At 38.2% G+C, this 19,375-nt stretch overlaps 1 protein-coding gene across 1 annotated transcript in view; it reads left to right on the top strand.

Annotated features, from left to right (window-relative positions):
• SUSD5 (sushi domain containing 5) overlaps positions 1 to 19,042 on the top strand; it is a 39,034-nt gene extending 19,992 nt beyond the window's left edge. The window contains exons 3-5 of the mRNA XM_062497600.1: positions 466 to 584; positions 8,885 to 9,073; positions 17,763 to 19,042. Of these exons, the coding sequence (XP_062353584.1) occupies positions 466 to 584; positions 8,885 to 9,073; positions 17,763 to 19,042 (1,588 nt within the window). The remainder of the gene's footprint in view (positions 1 to 465; positions 585 to 8,884; positions 9,074 to 17,762) is intronic.
• The last annotated feature ends 333 nt before the right edge of the window (positions 19,043 to 19,375 follow it).

Below are 19,375 nucleotides of genomic sequence, written 5' to 3' on the forward strand. Positions count from 1 at the left end.
GCTTGTGTTAGCTTTTGAATAATTAAATATGCAACCTGTATGGTTCTTTAAAGTAAATGCTAATGATTTATAAAATTTCAGATCAAATATTGAGTTTCTTATTCATTTCAATCCAGGCACCACACATAGGAATATGTACTGCTGAAATGTGAGAGCAAAATATGGTCTTAAATATGCTGGGTATACATCTGATATTTAGAATTATTGCAGAATATAATAAGATAAACATCCTTTATTGTTCCCTATGCCTTGAACTGATCTACAGCAAACATTTTTCTAATTCCTTCTATTTCTTCCTTGGCTTTTTTTCATAGATCTTCCCACACTACTACTTCACATGCCAATGCTGAAACAGTTAAGCTGAGACTAAACCCTGACTACTCTGATAAAAAAAATCTCCAAATTTCACCTGCATGTAGAACACCAGAAGATTTCTGATTTTTTTCTTTTTCTTTTTTATTTTAGGACAATTATATGCAGAAAGACGGGCAGCAAACTGCAGAGTGTGAAAGCCATTGATGTTAAAATTGAAACCGATCCCTTTGTGAATGACCAATACGATGCTTTTTGTATAAAGGACGAAGGTCAGCACTGATGTATTTTTGAAATAATGCAGAGTCATCACTGTCTTGCAACATTAAATGTTTTGCCTTCAATTTTTCTACTGCAGAGAGAGAAATGGAATGTTAAGGGATAAGTCTTTGTAGTAACTGCCCACTACAAGAGCCAACTACTGCAAAGACATTGGTTGCAGCAAATAAATTATATTATCTTTTGTCTTTGCTGCAGTTTAGTGAGTTCAAACAGGACTACTGATCTGGCAGAACCCATTTTGGTGCTTACAGAACATATTTTATGAAAAATAATATATCTGGCACCAATCTAATGGAGATGGCTGAAGCATGTCCCTCACTCAGCACTGTAGTTTAATGTAACTCAGGAAGCTGGCTTCGATCTGCAATATACCACCCTGTTGTATGTCTATCAGTATACAACATTTGTATGCAAGTAACTTCATTACCTCCATTTTAGTTTACTTTTGCTATGTTCTGGGTGGTTTTTTAACTACTGTAGACCAGGCTGCTAGGGACACTGATGATTCTGAAAACCAAATTATTTCCAATGTAAATTGGTGCTTTAATTTTTCAGTATTTAGGTTTCAGAACCCACAAACAAAGATGAATTCTGAAGGCAAAAATTAAATTGATACTAATTTATTTAGGCAGGATTGTGTAAAGAAATTTGGGAACCCCCAAAACAGATTGTTGATGCCTGAAGTGAATTTTTGCATCTGATTTCCAAGAAAAGCAAGGGTAAGCTGATGGCATTTATCAAGAAACAGTAAGTTCACAACACAGGGTTGGGCAGTCTGATAAACTGTCAGTGGCAGCAGTGTGGATGAAAATATGGTTGAAGTGAAATGTGGCAGAGGTGATGCATATTTGATGTATACCAAATTATTCTTTTTAGAAAGAATGATATTAGCAGAGTTTGACCATCCTCTCAAGTAACCCTTGTGATATCAACTCCAGGCTCCGTGCTGCTGTGAGCACTGCCAACTCTATCACCCAGTTGCTACTGTGGTCACACAAGCACCTTTGTGCTTTCTCCATGCTGCTCCTCACACATAGGACCAGCTCCCTGTAAACATCTGCAAAACTCTCTCATTGTCTTCCTTGAAATGTCTTTTGTCATCATCCCCCTCCCCTTGAGAAAAACCTTACAGTGGGTTGGGACAGCTGTGAGACGCTGAAATCATTGCTCTGGCCACTATTGTTCCATTGTGCCCATGTGTTCCCCTGTCTGTCCCCACCTGCTCCATCTGAGCTTACTCGTAAATGCTGGATCTCGGAAAAGGAGCTGTGTTTACCTTTTGCGTTTGGTTACTGTTCATGGTAAAGAAGCAGGCAAGAATGCAACTGTACACTGATATGCTGGAAAGGAGTACTACATGGGACTCAGAAACAGCATACTTTAAACTCTGGGGAAATTCAGATAGTTTACAAAGAATGTACAAGTTATGAAGAATTTGTTTTGTAGAAGGCAGGGAATTTTCTTATGACAGAATGGGATGATCATCCACCCCAATGCACTGATCAAGAAGTCCTTACACCCAGAAACATTTCTGGATGACACTAAGGTTCCCTCTTCTTTAAATATATTTTAAAATTGGCATGCAGAGCTGATGTTTGATCAAAAAGATCTAAGTGAAATTGTGTGGCAGAGCCTGTCTTGCAGTTAGTATGAAAAGAGCAAAGTCTGGAAAGGAAACAGCCGTAACATTACAACAGTAACACACAAGCCAGCAAAGAGCTGTTGACTGATGAAAGAACATCCTCAGGGATGCCACTTCCAGTTTTAGCAAATATCCAGCAAGAAGCAGCAAGAGCAAACCCTGCACCGCAACCTCAGGGACAGCATATCTGTTCTGATCTTATGTACATGTGGCTAATAACTACACACCTAAGTTTGGATTAATGAGTTTTTTCTTACTTGAAACCTCATGATTTTTTTTTAGTCTTAGAAAAGTGGATATCACTTTTAATCTATGCATTTGCAATTATAATATAGTAATACATTAGATTTAAGTACAAAATCAAGTTGTTTTGCCCTGCTGAAAGTGATAAATCACAAGTTTCTTACAATGAGACCTATATTAATTTCTTCAAGCCCTTTTATTTTTTTTTTTCCATCCAACTAATAATGAGCAGACAGCAGTTTTCCTTCTTCGTCAGACTTGGCTGAGAAGAGTCAAAGTCTGATAGGTTGAAAACAGAGGGAACAGTCACACCAACCTCTGTATCTGAAACTAAGCTGACATTAATAACTCTTTGCAGCACTACATTCAGATCTTAGGACTGTGCAGAATGCATCTCAAAACACCATGAAAGTTCTAGTACAAACCTTTACAAATTCACTTCTTATCCCTTGATTTATAACTAATCTTTACTCAACACTTACCATGCAAATGAGTGGAATCAAATTCCTTAAGCACACATCTCAGCATGTCCCTACACCGAGGCAATAGTCAGATTCTAGCAAGAGCTTTGAGTGCGCTTACAGCATCAGGCTTTTAAAAACAGAAGTCCTCAAAGAGAGAGACAGTTTTTTGGTTTCTTTATATTTTTGTTTTGTTTCTGAAATTGATTTTGATCTGTACACAGAGAAGAATCACAGCAATTGTTGAGACTAAAGGTTATCTTTTACAGGGAATTGATTCTAAGGGTTCTGTTTGACAAGGAAAGATGTAGCTGTAATGTTTTATGAATGCTCCGAGTATAACTGCAGTTTTCACAGTACAGAGAAATATGTCTTCCCAGCTTCTCATAAACACATGTTTTATGCAGTCATTAGAATCAGCAAGACAACTCTGTACCAGCTCAGGATCTGCTGAGATCAGAAAATTTCCCTCTTAGGCCCTGAGTGCCAAAAAATATCTAAAAATATATTAGATTCTGCCTATTCTGAAAATGCAGTATCACAAATAAGTTAGATCCGGCACACAGAACTTGTATCTCTTTCGGACTTCATAATACCTCAAAGTATAAAGTAGGTAAGGCAAGAAAACCAGAAAGCTGGAATTTTTCCTGCCTTATTTTTTGTAATAACATGTAGCATTCAGTTCCATATATAAATATATGTATAATCCTCTTGGTTTTATTTCTTATTTTTTTTTATTGCAGCAAAGGAAATATCTCTTTGTTAATAACCCCTAAGTTTTACTGGTTCTTTCATTCAGTGACCAACTGACATTTACAGGCAACAAATAAGATCTGTTCCACAAGGCTTTGATTTGGTACCACCACAGGAAAACTAAACAGGCAGCAACTTGTAGTAGAGTACAGGCATAAATGCAAATCAAATTTTTTTAAACATGACTGCTGGCTCCAGATATCCATCAAAGCTTGACGGCTTATGTACATATTTCAGTTTTCCTTTTTCAGCAGTAAGAAAAAAATAAATTAGTGTATTCTTTACAGTAAATATATTAAGTGTCATTTACAAGACCAATCAAACTGCAGTTTCCTTTGTGTAATAGTTGAACTATTTATTTGTATTTGTCATGCTTTGCTGTACATATAATTTTTTTAGTGCTATATCTTTATTTTTCATGGTTTTGCACCTAGCTGACAGTTAATTCCCACTTCTCTGGTTATGTCACTTAACTAATGAAGTCCTTCAAGCCCTGTCTGATGTAAGAGGTGTTGGCATCCTAGCACTGATAGCTTACAAACAACACTTACATTGGCTATAATTGAGTTTTGATTTTTTTGTACTCATTTATCCAAACAGAAAAATTCCATATACTTTAGGGTCTCTGCAATGAAGAAGAAAAATAAACATCCTTACTCATCTCATTCACAGGTCTAACCATTAAGAGTTGCATTTTCTAATTTCTTAATGACAAGATGACATCCTAAAAATTCCAGTGACCTCTCTGGAAAAAGCTCCACTAAATTTGATGGTTGTAACAGGAGATGTTTTATGTCAAAGTGGATGTCTCATGTCAGCTTTCAGGGCATGGTGCGCAGTTAAAGCAGCAATTGTAAATAATCAGATTTCAGTAAATTTCTGGTTCTGCCAGGAGATGTGGAAGCTGAAGTCTGCATTTTTTCATGTAGATTTTTTTTTTTTTGCACTGATCTTAGTCTATCCTTTCTTCAGAGAATATTTTATAAAGAAAAAATATTTAAATAATAATAAAAATATTATTATTTATATGAATATATTATTATTATTATTATTATTAATAATAATAATAATAATAAAAAATATTTACATACTAATAGAATGCTCACAGTTCAAATAAAGAAGATGCTTCTGGTGTAATCTGGACTGAGGAGGAGAACTGCTGTGTTCTTAAAATGACCTGTGCCAACTCTGTCAGAAATCACCTGTCACAAACACCTTTCCACATACGTTCTGGGGTTAAAGTTATTATTCTGAGGAGGTATTTTTCCTAAATCTAATAATGACTGAATCTGCTAACTTAATTAGTAGGAGAGCTCTTTAATCCCATATAAAAAACAGTTACTGAGTCTCTACAAGGTCTGTAACCAGAGCTGTCGCTAGCCCTAACATATCTGTGCTCAACATCCATATCTTTGCTATGCTACATATTCCTATTCATTTACCATATGTTGACTCTGTTCTGATTTCTGCATGTGTATATTGAGGTCTTTCTTGACTGCAGTGGCAATTTTCACTCCAGGAGACAGTCTGTGCCAAATTACTGCTGACATGAGGATATCCCGTGAACTTTAACTGATTTCCTTATATGTATTCCGTGCTGTCTTGCTCTGAAGCCCAATCCACACTCTGTTACTGGAGGTCAGTTATCAGTGTATGAAGGTCTGTCATGAGTTTGACTTCGGTATCAACACGTAGAAAATTCTGGAAGGGTCATGATGTCTAGAAACCAATTCTAAGTGTTCAGGTTTAAGATATGATCTTGGACATAAATAGACAGAGCACAGGGCCTGCTTGGTGCTCTGCTAGATGGTCCTCAAGTATCAAGCAATCCAGTTGTTTTACTGGCAGCATGAGCTGGGCTAATTTTTTAGCCAGTAACAGGAAAATACACTGGTTTATAGGAGGATAGATGAGAGAAAAAGCAGTGCTCCAGATGGATGGAGGAGCCCAGCCCTCATCTGCCAACAGCACCACTGCAGGCAACCCCTGTGGTCATCTTAACAAAGAGCACTACTGTCCTCTACATGACAAGCTGCTGCCAACACACCCACTGTCATGCTTCATGGCCCAGATCTGCCTCCTTTCTTCCAGCAAGAAAATGGCCTGAATGCCTGCACTGAGCACGGACTGTTGTTCCAAAGAAGTCCATGCTCTTCCCGCTCCTGGTACTAAGGCTACAGACCAAAACATGAAGCCTGTCCCCGGAAGTGGCTCAGTTTGATGAGTTGATATGTCAGTATCACTTCTGTATGTATGCCAGAAGGAACAGGTTTGGCAAAAGACTGAGCAGAAATTGTCATAGAAATTGAGACTGCAGCAGGACAAGGAGCCATAAGATGCTGTAACCTGGAAAATTCCTCTACATTTTATGCAGGAGAGGACAGCAGCAAAATGGATGTAGGAACTTGAGTCTGACTTTGCAGTGTATAAGCTTTCACTTAAGTTTGTCCATGCTGTCACTCAGTATGTTCTGCAGCAAAGGCATGACCTTACAAAGTCTCACATAAGAGAGTCAAAAGTTCCCCATAGAGTGTCAGTCCATGAACATCTTTAAAATCTCTGCTTTTTTTTCTATTCATGCATCAGCCACATCTCTCTTCAGGGTCTTATAATTCTGTCAAATTTCACTGTAAAATCCCTTCAGCTTTCAGCTTTCTTCTTTCCTGGAAGGTTATAATGTGCTTTTTGAATCTGTTTGCCATAATTAACTAATGTGTTGATTTTCTGCTTCCTCTGGCAACAGGATAAAGAAGCAAGACTTTGTAGATAAGAATACTCTCTGATGTATAATTGTCCCATCCAGCCTTGGATCAATACTTCCCTCAGAACAGATATACAGTTCCCATTTGTATGGATGGAAGTAGCTACATAAATAAAATACAACAAATGCAAGGGTCTGTAGCCTTCCTATAAGGCAATAAAATAATTTTTTATACCTTTCATCCACATCAATCTCTATTCATCCAACCGGGTCACAGAAAAGGCATTAGCTGCTAACTGCTCCTAATTTCCTTGGATGTCAAACCTCCGTAAGATTCTATATAAACTGAGTTTTGTGTAGCCTCAAAAGCTTGGTTTTTTTTTTCAGTCAGTGTGTGTGTGCATAACTCCCACTAACTTCTGAAGGTGTTAGACAGTATATGTGTGTGTGTGTGTGTGTGTGTGTGTGTACACAGTACAGAGAATAGGCTTCAAAGTTCGACTTCAGCACCATGTCTCTTATATTAGTGGCAAATATTTTTCAGCATACCCAGTTGAGAAGTGGTTAGTCAGGTCTATCAGACAATTTCCAAAAGCCTGATCCAAAGGAACTTCCACTGAGTGTGGATGTTTATCATAGGATTTTCATTTCACTACAAGGTAAACGACTCCCAAAATAAATACATCATATTTCTAAACAAGCATGTATTTACCTATGCCTGTGTCAGAAGTGAGTAGATGGGAAAAGCTGCAGCGTGAGACTCACAACTGTTTTGCAGAATGTCCCTTGGCAAAAGCAGGAAAAGTTGAGATTTTGCAGAGGGGAGATTGAGAAAGCTTTTCTGTCAAGCTTATTGCCCATTGAAAACTCCAGACATGAACTGGTGTCAGTGCAACTGCTGCTTGCAAGATCTTGTGGTGATGATGTCCTAAAAGTAGACTGTAGAAAAATAGCAATGGTGCTCTTTGGAGATGTTTCACCTTCTTCATGTCTAGGAACATAGTCTTGGAGTCTTTTCAGCTTCCAAAAAAAAGGGTATTTTCAAGGAACATCATCTTTGCTTTACCAGCTAAGAAATCAGATTTTTGTACCAAAGTATACTATTTCAACAGGAGAGATCAATACTAGAACATAGACCAAGCCCTGTGTTTCCTTTATTCAGTATAATTACCAGAACTCATGAACCTTTTAATTTTGGTTGTTCTGTATTTGGACAAAAGCTTGTATCTGGATCTTCAGTTACTTTGGCAAGAGGAACAGTTGTTTTTTTCCAACACAGTCAATGAGGGTTCTAGAACGACTGGAAAAAATTCCCAGATTTGAGAAAGAATACAGAAGTGATAATTTGTACCAACACTGCAATCTTTGCCCATTGGGTTTCTTGGTAAAATCCATGGTCTTGCACTATACTTTTTTTGTTTGTTTTGTTTTTCTGTAACCAAGAGGTACCTGTTCCAAAAAGGACTGTAAAAAACATGGAGGAAAAGGGAACACGGCAAACCCCTTGTGAAGAGCTCCTTTCAGAGAGGAAGGTCTTTGAGGAAAGAGAATCCACAATGATTGAAAGTTCTCTAGAAGATCTTGATCTACTTTTTTAGCAATGGCCAAGATCATTCAAACCTGAAAAGGAGAGTTAAAATTCAGTTTACACTGGTAGTGGCAGCTGTCAGCCTGCCCTCCCTGGGCACTTCTTTAGTGCAACAAAAACTAGTTTTGATCTTGTTCACAGTAATTTTTCTTCCTGGCTTCTAATGCTGTCAGCAAAAATACTGTCAAACATCTTTTTGAGTCTTATACCCTGATATAAATTTAGCTCTTCAGATTCTCACAGACAGCAGAGCTGTGTTACCCCTGGGTATTCTTAAGCTGATGAGCCAAAGTCACTATATATTTTAGGGTGTCTCTAGCCTAAGAAGGAAGATTTGAATATCTGGGAAGACACCTGATTTGAGAATGACTAGATGATTAGAGATAGTCTGAAAACTGACTGGTGTTCACCTGGACCTTTTCTTTCTGTGAGTGTGGGCTGGGCCATTGCTCAGGCCTCTTTTGGTTTCCTACATTGTAGAAGAGATCAAAGTACCAGTCTTAATTCCACAGGCATATCTGTGGTTAAGAAAAATGACTGTGTCCAAGTTGTTGCTTTCCAGTCCCAGTCTGCTCAAGCTTTTGTTATCTTTTGTAGAACCAGGCAGGGAAGACAGCCGTGATTTGGCTTCCTACCTTGTTCAAAACAAAGCCCTTCTAGATGCATGACCATCAGATGCCAATAACATCAGGGTTGTGGCTTCACAATTATAGCCCAATTTATATCTTCCCAGTTACAGCTGGAAAAAAATGCGAAAGGACATAAGAGCATGAAACAGATAAGATGTAGAATTTCTGTGGACATGTATAAGTTTATCCTCAGGAAAACTCAACACTGCTGTTTGTACTACATTAAAAGACTATTGTGAAGTCTTTACAATGTCATCTCTTTTTTCCTTTCAGACAAACCCTGTGGGGACCCACCATCCTTCCCCCACACCATCCTGCATGGCCACACTGGCTTTGAAATGGGGGACGAGCTGCTGTACATCTGTGCCCAGGGATATGTCATGAGCAACAAAGACACGGCGTTCACCCTGCTCTGCGACAGCTGCGGGGAGTGGTACGGGCAGGTCCAGGCCTGTGTCAAAGGTGAGCTCATCCAGTACATGGAGCATCCCACCAGGAGGGCACAATCTCCCAGCAGCCAAACCACATGGATCCAGGATTGTGGGGTGTGCCCTGTGCACCTGCAGTCCCAGTGAAGGTCTCCGTGAATGTCTTAGCTGGACCAACGGGACTTTCATGATCCCACAGGTAGACATTTCCAAGAAATCTCAGGAGAAGATAACTTTCTCTTAAATATACAACTATATGAACATAAGATTTCTCTCTGGATAGAAGGATCCATTCAAAATAAAAAAATCTTTTAAGCTCTTCATTTTGTCCCCTGGCTTTTTGTAAGAAGTCAGTGGTTGATGAGAGCTTTTACTAGGTCTTTCCTTTAGCTTCAACATCCTTGAGCTTGTGTCCGTACATGTATGATAAACGCTGCTTCCTTTTGTTAGCTTGGGAATACTGAAGACCTATGTAAGTTAGGTGAGCTGCCTGTGCCACTCAAATAAACTGTGACAAAAAAAGTGCATGATTTTTAAATTTGCCACAGTAAAAAAACAAACAGTTTTTATCTTGTACCATACCTCCAGGACTTTTGTCTACAAACCCAACAGTAGTTGCCCAGATATTTACTCCATTAAAAAGAATGAAAGTGGATTTTCTTACCAAATGACTTGACACAAGAAAATATTTTTCTTAAAAAACCCAAACCACAAAATCCCCAAGCAAATTGTAAAATGACATTTCCTTAATTTAAACCCTCAATAAAATCCACCTTTATGTGTTAGTTAACTACAGCAGTCTTTTAACTTTCCCCTTGTTTAAACATAGGCTAAACAGTATCATGAGTTCAGGTGTGGATGTAACCTGAATTCTGCTTTCTCATGTTTTCTTGATCAATGCATAAACTCACCATTTTTCCAGTATTTAAGAATGGTTATCAGAAAATTTTAGTATTTTTTTTTGAGAAGGCTATCACATCTTTAAAGTAATGTTTCTGGCAAAACAGATAAATTTTAAACAAAGGAATGGGCAGCGGTTGGGTAGCTGAGCTATATATATGCACTGACGTTAGTATATCCGTTTTAGAACCTATATATTCCTTAATGTCTGGAGGCTTGCAATGAGATATTTTTACTCATGAATACACCATCAGATAATCATGAGAAAAGGTCAAACTTGTTCTTAGTAGAAGTAGGTCATATCTGTGCACCAGGGAACCAGATTCTCAAACCGATCCAACTGGAATAGATACACAAAAAAATAAACAATGAAAGCACCAGCATTTTTCTGATCTGTTTCAGCTTCTAAAACTGTTTTTACAAACAGTAATTCAGATGATTATACAAAACAGTGCAGGCATCAAGGAGGGACGTGGCGGGGAAAAGGAGAAAAGAGTACCTACATTTGATCATAGAATAAAGAATCGTAGAACAGTTTGGGTTGGAAAGAACTTTTAAGGTTATCTAGTCCAACCCCTCTACAATAAGCAGGGACATCTTTAAGTAACCCTGTGGGTTTGAATCTCCTATAATCTGCACCAAATTGATAATTCTATTTCTTTTACTGAGGTTAGTGGAAATGCAATCTTTATCACACATAGACATAAAGCTGTATTACACTAAAGTAAGGAAGGGAAAGAATCAGACCATTTAAGTTGTGTGTGTTTCACTGTTTTCTCTGGATAAATAGTCTACTTCCCCTGTTTTGCTCAAGGCTTTCACATAGCCACAGGGGAGAGAAAAAATATTTTTTAAAAAAATAGGAAAGCGTGGTTGTAAAATCACAAACATCAACACTGAAACTTGGGACCAGATGTGATAATGTGGACTATGATTTTTAAAATTATTTACATGTAGACTTCATACTGGGGGTCTTTCTCTGACTAATGTTTTTCAAATGCTTTAAGGACATGGGATAGAAAATAATTGTTCAAGTAATAATTATATATTTAATCCTCTTGAACATAATTCTAAAGAAGACTTTACAGGATGATTAAAATGTATGATACAAGGTTTCATTATTTTTAAAAATATAAGAATCCAGTGAAAAATGAAAACAAAATAAGGAGTTTAATTAAAAGGAGCCTGATTTAGAGTTGACTGATATTTTGGCATCTCAGAAGAGAGAAGAACAATTATGAAATACTCTAGAAGTCAGCACATAGACTGATTTTTAAGTGCTTTGAGGCAAGAGAGCACCTTCCCTATCATGAAGATTAATGATGGGATTTAATGGAGAATTTATATTCCTGTTGGCAGACTGGACCACTTCTGTCCTAACAGGCTGACATCAATGGAAAGATGTTCGTGAAGCCACTTCAATGAACATTTAAGTGTTATGTTTAGAGCCTAGTAAGATGATACAGTGCCTTAGCTCTGCATCTGTGCTGGGTGAGCAACTGGGAAATGTGAAGTGGTCCTGATGCTCTTACTCCAACAAAACAGGACCAGGAGACAAAACTCTGGTCAGAGCATTAAGAGTGATAAGGCCTGTTCCTACATCTTGCTGTGTCTCTGAAACTAGGGACAAATCACTACACTGCTCTCTGCTGCTTACTCCACCTCATCTGAGGCAGAGCAATGACATTTATCCAATTTCATAAAGCTTGCTGGGATTTGTGGATATTACACCTTGACTACCACTGTACTACTTGGTAACTACCCCATTATAATACCCAGCTGTCCAGGCAGAATGTCAGACTAAACAGCAATAATGGTGTGCTTTTCTTGTTTGCGGAAAAACATCACACTGGCCTCACATTCCCACATGCAGAGCAAATATGGAGTCACAGAACTATCATCATAGCAGTGCCTAAATTAACCACTTAAATGTTCTTTGAAGTCTCTTTGTGATCATCTTTCCTGTCTGTTTTGGTCCAGTGAGAAGAGATACAGTCCATTCTGGTACCTGGGATATAAGTCAGCAGATTTGCAAATAAAAATTTTAAAAATACATATATAACCAAATAGACGCGTAATGCAAAATGCTTGGCAAAACCTGGCTATGGCCATAACTGAACGTAATAATTTTGGACTTACATTCAGTGGATTTCAGATGCAGTGAAGTATGATGGAAATTTAAGTGGATTTTGGATACAGTAAAGTATGATGGGAATTAGGAAAGCAGTACATTACAAATGGCTGTAATGTACATTGTGCACACCAAGTAATAGATAGTAATTTTTAAATAAGATGCTTTTTAAGAAAATAAGTGACTCTGTTTCCTGTAATTCCTTGTCATGAAAAGGCACTGTGTTCTAGCTGAACACACAGGGATATTTAGCCAAACAAAGCAATCTTAAAGAGAGAACAGGGACATACATGGATTTTGCCTTTTTTTATTATTATTTCTGTGGAGAGAATGCATTTGCATCACAAAATATATCCTGAAGAATACTGTGGTAAGGTCTGAAAGCAGATGCATATGTGCCATGCTGTGGCTGTCCTGCAAGCACAGAGACAAAACTGACAATTGCTAAATGATATTTGTTTTTTTTCCCCAAAATAAACCATGAGCTCAATATCAGAAGCATTAATACTAACACTTCAGTGGTGGGGGTCAGGGCTGGACTGCATAAGGCTGCATTCTCTAGGGCTTGCTTCCTCAAAGAGAGGGCAGACGGGATGGCTGGGAAATCATGTTCCATCTCTGCCCTAAAACTGGCTCAGAAGGATGTCATATATCTATCCTTTTTTGGTTTGGGGTTTTTCCTGCTATATGCTTGTGGTAGGAGAGTCCATAACTTCTACACATCTAAAGAATCTCTCCAATGACAACACTTGGATACAAACTAGTGTGTTCCAAGGTAGCCCAACTCTTCTATGCTGAGGACCATCCTTCTGATGTCAGTGTAAGGACTTGGCTGACTTTGACCACTTAATCTGCAGCTACCCATCTTCTTGCCTGGCTCAAGAATTCTCATTACTTCAAACATGGCTTTCTGAGTTTTCAAGAATTATGTTGGTTCACATTCATGTGGTCTGTAAGCACGACTAACTAGCACAATTTCTTTTTGGTTGTTTTTATCTTTTTGATGTGGGGAATCAAACAAAATGTCTCTAGCTTTTGATGTTATTTGAGAATGCTTTTTTATTTTTTGTTCATTCTGTGAGTGCAAATGAAGAGTTGTGACCGACAAATACAATTAGTGACAAATATAATCAGGAACAAATATGTCCATGGCCTATCAAAAACAACTGTCACGGCAAACTTCGGTTCCCTTTTCAGGCCTGCCACTAAGGGGTTGTATTAGATTAATGTAAAGTATTGATCTGGCATGAATTAATTCTGACAAATTGAATAAGTTTTAAAAATTTTGATGGGTGATTTATTTATATTAGCAGGCCTTCTGCTTGGATAAGAATTATCCTTCTTTTTGTAGCTATTGCAAAACACAAAAGACACAATTTCTGTCTAGCACATTGTGGTTGACTTGAGAGAAGTTTGTGTGCCTGATCAAAACTAAATGGATAATTCTTTGAGATGCTGTAGTTCAGAAATGTGACTTATCTTAGGCAAATCAGTCTACATGCTCTTTTTCTTCCCATCCTTAAAGGCAGATGCTGTTTTGTTAATGTTTGCTATAGCTACTCTGAGATTCTTAGGCTAGAGAAGTTTTTATACAGTACAAATATTTATAATGATGTTCTATATAGAATCAGGTTTCAATTTCATGTACTCTAGAAATACACCCATAAAACATGTAGTGCACTTTATGGTCGTCCAAAATAGCAACACTCAAAACAGAACTTGGATGCCAATATGCTATCTAGAAGAAAAATTAAACTGATCTTAGAGTGTGGAAGACCAGGTTCTTTGTTTTTGCCTGTCTTTATGTCTGGTCACTGTTTTAAGATTAGAATCAAAAACTGAAGGCAATGAAAGCTCTACAGGACAGGATGCTTCCCAAAAGGATGAATTAAGAATTAAACAGATTTTAACTTTTAACTGAGCTTCACATCTTTGGTAGTTTGTAATTTCAGCATCTCTTGCTGTAAAGTGTTCATTTCAGACTCAGTAATCCTTCAGACAGTGAATTAAAACTCACTGATCCCTTCTGCCAGAAGAGGGTATGGTCAAGATGAAACAGTGACCAAATACAGAAAGATTTTGTTGAAAAAATTAATTTCAGGGCTGGCTCTTCTTAAAACCAGACATGCCTAGGTAGAAAGAAAGATGCAATCACTTTTAGATCAATTGCTAGCAGATTTAAAAATGTGTATAAACAATGGTTACAATATTTTGGATAAGAGATGGAGCTGAATCTAGTTTTGCTGCTGCTCTTCAAAGCCAACACTAAAATTCAGTGCACTGGTGCACTTGGGAAAGTGCTGAGAGGTGAGCATAAAGAAGTGCAATTGTGCAATCTATTCCCAGGAAATCAAGCTCAGGGTGGGCTTAAAAGATTGTCATGGTAACACAGAGTCACTAAATACCAAGTCCAAGTCCCATTTGTAGGTCTGAGGCCCATAAGAAAGAATAGAGTATTATTACTGTGTAAGTCAATCAAGGATCATATAAATCAAAGCTCCAGAGTAAGGGGGTCTGTATTTCCTTTGATGGTTAGAGAGCTCAATAGTTGCTTTCATTCTGGCATCCCATAAGTTAACATTAGCTATGTTGATAGTCTTTGCTATAAACTCTACAAATACAGGTGATTGAGTATGAAAATATGTTAGAACAGCTTTACAACTTGGGCCACAATCTGATTGTGAGAGGGAACAAGACTCCCTTATGTGGTGACAAGCAGTGCATAATGAACTCCAATCTCAGGATCTCTTTAAACTACAATGAGCTTTTTCTTCCCCCAGCTCTGCATTAAGAAAACAGTAATTCATTTCTCTACAGGCAGGATCATGCCCAAAGGCAGCATGTTTGATGGAGACTCGACTGATGGTTCAACAAACCTTTAGTATGTTCTGATAGATGGGGACTTGCACTTTCTTGGAAGCACATGCTCTTTTCCTGATGTGGCTCCATAGGACATTTTCCTAGAGGGCTGAAACTACATGGCAGGAGAAACACTGAAGGGAAAGAACTTCAAAAATCTCTAAAAAGCATGTTACTACAGCTGTTAAGCATTCACCAATGACCCACTCACACACATAAGGTACTGGTCAATGAGACAAATACTAGCTGACCATTCATACTGCTAACTAAAAAAAAGGTGTGGAGGAAACAACACAAGCATGTGGGTGTAATTTTCGTTTGCAGATGTGTATGCCTGCTCACCACAACATAAAAATTACTGTTTCAACCTCAGCTGGATTACTGTAGTGTAGAAAGTAAACGAGTGGCAAAAATAGAGGTTACAAGAGGCGAAGACAGACTGCTGTGATGATTCAATTAAAAAAAAGAAAACAATTACCATAATAGTTGATAAATGGTGACTTCTCACATATGATATTCCAGTTCATACACATGCCACAGACACCTATAGGCTGTCCTCAGACACACTGAAATTTAGTAAAGCAGATGTGACAGATACCAGATTCTAGCAGGAGTCTGGATGATTAGAGGATGAAATAGTTTGAGGCAACATTTCCATGCAAAGAGAGTGCCAGCCAGGTAGAAAAACTCTAAAGTGAAAGCAAGAGAAGAGACAAAGTGAGACTAATGTTTGACTGTTAGTAGAAATGCTGCCTTGTGATCGATAGTGCCGTGCAGAGCTCTGAGAGTATGTTGCCTTGGTAAGTGCCTTGGTATTCAGAGTTATCCTCCATTCATTTGCAAAAGACTGAAATAGTATTGGAAAAGATTGTAGGATTTAATAGAAAAGTGAGAGTCCTACCAGGAAGCTCTCCACTCTAACAGTTGTATTCCCCTGACTGTTAAATAATCCTTAAATGAGACAGAAGTATTTCCTGCTTTGGAGAGGATGGGGGGGATCTAGAAGATTATACAAGCAGATGAGGACACCGGGACCAGGAGGTAGAGAGGTCTGTTGTTGACACTTCCTTTGAGATGAGAGGACCTGCTAAGAACATCTAGCTCTTCAGCATGATAGCTTTCACAAAGGTATTAACTCTGCAGGCTATTTGGGTCACACGTTTGGGTTTCCTTTGCAAAACTGCTTTGGTTTCTGGTAGACCCAGATGCTATTCCGAGGAAAATACCTTTGCCAATGCTCATTCTGTTTTGGCACCTGGCTTAAGCTGTTGTGGCAAAAAGTGAGCTGACATGAGTTGTATCATCTCTAAGTGGTTTTGGTCAGACTGGTTTGAAAATATTTCTAAACTTTCTTAAGAGTAGACCAAATATGGTTCTCCCAGAAGTCTGGGAAGCAGACTCCAAGGAGAAAGTCACTCAGGCAGAAATTGAGGTAGGCCCCAGATGAAAATGTAATTCAAAATTGGTTGACTGTAAAAAGGCAAAAAAAGATAAGGCTTTATGTTAATGCAGTGATCTGTAATACAGGTTATCCTATTAATTTCTTGTTTCCCATGTCATGCCAGGTCTATTGCTTCATTGTCTTCATAAAAAACTAAACACCTTCTTAAAAAGAAAAATTCTCACCGTGATTCAGTTTATTTTCCATATCCCAAGGCACTACTTTTTATGACTTTTAATGCCAGCATAAATCTCAGAAATCACATCAACTTCTTATGGAGTAAAATGTATGTGAACTGGAAATCAACCACCTTATCTAGTTTGGAATTTTTTTTTTATACAGCTAAGGCTTTAGAATAGTGGGAGAAATATAAATTGCAACGTACTATTCCAATCAAATTCAAACTTTTAGCTTTCTGCTTTGAGTTAAGTCTATTTTGTTATGAGTGGTAGGTCTGTTTAGTATTTCTGAATCAAACTCAAGTTTTGCAATGAACCTGCCCCTCTGTTGCACTCAGGTTTTTTTACCAGTTTTGTTCTGTTTTTTTTTTTTTCTTTTCTCCATGACAACATTTAATTCCTTAAAATTGGAAGTCTGAGAATTGATCACCAACAGACAGGATTATCATGTTAACTAGGTGTTAGGCTTTAAGTGTTTAAGACAGTTTTCCTGCCTTGTGGGGTGCCTCTTGTTTTCTTCAGACAAAAACAAGTAGAACTCAGTGTCAGCCTTAGTGGTGGAGTCTGCCTCAGTCAGCTCTGAAGAGCTCTTATGGAAGAAGAAATACTGTTGTGGCCCCAGGTGTTGTATCACTGTAACTCCAAGGGGATTGAAGAAAAACAGTATACTGATAAAAACATGCCTTGATATCTTAAGCCTAAGGTACTGAACATAATTCTTTAAAATCATCTGGCTCACAAGGGATGAAGTTGCTGTAAAACTTTTAGTTTTGTCTGGGGTATTTTTTTATTACTAATTATTAATTTATTAATATCTGCTAAATCTTTCTGCCCACACACATTTCTTGCTTGAATAAGATGAAATTTTTTCCTCAAATCTTGCAAGGAATCATACTAGGGAGAGAAAAGGTTTGAGAAAACAATAAGCAAAGGAAGTCTTCCAACTGCTGACAGTGAGTTATTTATATGCATTTTTAAATCTGGAAAGGTAAGATTATAGCAGTTAGTAATGACAACTATTGTGATTTTTAAAATTGAGTATCAGCTCAAGGATCATGCCCTTTTCAAATAAACACTTACACAGAATGAGAAATACTGCCTAGAAGACACTTCTCATTGCACCTTTCTTCTTGGACTCTTGTAATAAATTAGCTCAGTGCTTTTTGAGAGAATTAAATGTTGGCTTATGAGAATTTTTTATAATTTTTTCTAGATGAAACTGATGCACACATTGACTACGAAGATAACTTTCCTGATGACAGATCAATGCCTATTGCTGAGAATGATCATGGCAAAGGCAAAGAGGAAATCGAGCAGGAACAAATACAGCTTTCCTTCAGTAAAAGTTCAGAGGAAGGAAGAACTGAAAGCACCAGAGGGGTTGCTCAGCACACAGACATCTCTGAAACAGGAAGCAGGGCACCAACTGAGTCCCCTGTGTCACTCTTAAGCCAAAAAAACTTGTTTTGGTTTCCATCAGAAACTTTCAGCCAGCCTGAATCAGAGAAAAAGACAGATGATTCCACTAAAGCACAGTTTTCTGAAGGTGATAACCACATTGGAGCGAAGACAGTCTATGATGAACCTGGTGTCAAAATGTTTTATGATAGTGAGGATTTCCCCATTGGACCCATTCTCACACCTAATGATACAAAGAGAGTGATGGACGCAGTTGCCATCACTGATGAGTCGTGGTTAGATGGATATCCAGTAACACAAGAGGTGATAGAGGATGATGAAGAGGGTGATAAAGTTGATGGTTCCATGGGAACAGAAGATGACATCATCCTCACAACTGACCAACCAAATCATGTGGAAGTAAGAAAATTGGGAAATGGCAGTCCAGCTCCAGAGGAAGGTCTAACACAGATTGTGGGAGCAACAACAGGGGTAGATGATGAAGGGGCTAAAGAGACACTGGTACCACTTACATCAGTGAGTGGTCTGGAGAACTTTAGTGTGAGCAGGGGTTATGATGATGCCACGTGGGAGCATCTGGCTACATCTCTGGAGACTGTGACTCAGGACCCCACTACAACGATGCTGTTTGATGTAACCAGCTTTAAAACATCCATGTCAGAAATCTCTGTGACCATCAGTCCCTCCAATCACACTCCATACATAGAACCAAGAGACACAACCACCCACCCAGAACAAGTAGCAACCACTGCACCAGCTCCAGACATCCTTACTGACACAGCATCCCAGGAATTAGCTGAGCAAGAAAATCTTACCCAGGGCCTTGGAGAAAAGCCTCTCCCCACTTCTGAGCCATGTGAGGGAGAGAATTGTCCCAAACCCAATAAAGGTGCTATCATAGCAGTAATAGTGATTCTTCTCTGTTTGTTACTGGTTGCAGCTGTTCTGGCAGTGTGGTTTTTCAAAAAACAGCAGCAGAAAAATTCTGTCTATAAACTAAATGGAAGGTGTCAGCCCAGACATCATTGTTACCACCACTACCACCACCAGCACATCGAAATGCAGAAAGTTTAACCAGGTGCCTTTTGGCAGAGATCAGAAGAAAAAACATATTGATGCTAGAAGAATCACATGACTCATGGATGCTAAAATCCAGCAGTGCAGAAATCAGAAGGAAAAAAAGAATGCTAGAAGAACATAGAAGACAGAAAACATTTCATCCTGTTGAAATTGCACCTAGCATATTCGACTTTTCGGAGCTAAATAATCTGTAAATTTTTATCACAAGGGTCTTTTGGAGACACCAGCAGGACACAGTGTGCTCATAGTACATCTTAAATTTGTTCTGCTTTTACATTTTGCTCCTATTAATAATAAATTAATTAATTAATTTCTGTGTTACCTGGT

Source organism: Cinclus cinclus, chromosome 1 (genome assembly GCF_963662255.1).
Source record: "Cinclus cinclus chromosome 1, bCinCin1.1, whole genome shotgun sequence".
Classification (NCBI taxonomy): domain Eukaryota; kingdom Metazoa; phylum Chordata; class Aves; order Passeriformes; family Cinclidae; genus Cinclus; species Cinclus cinclus.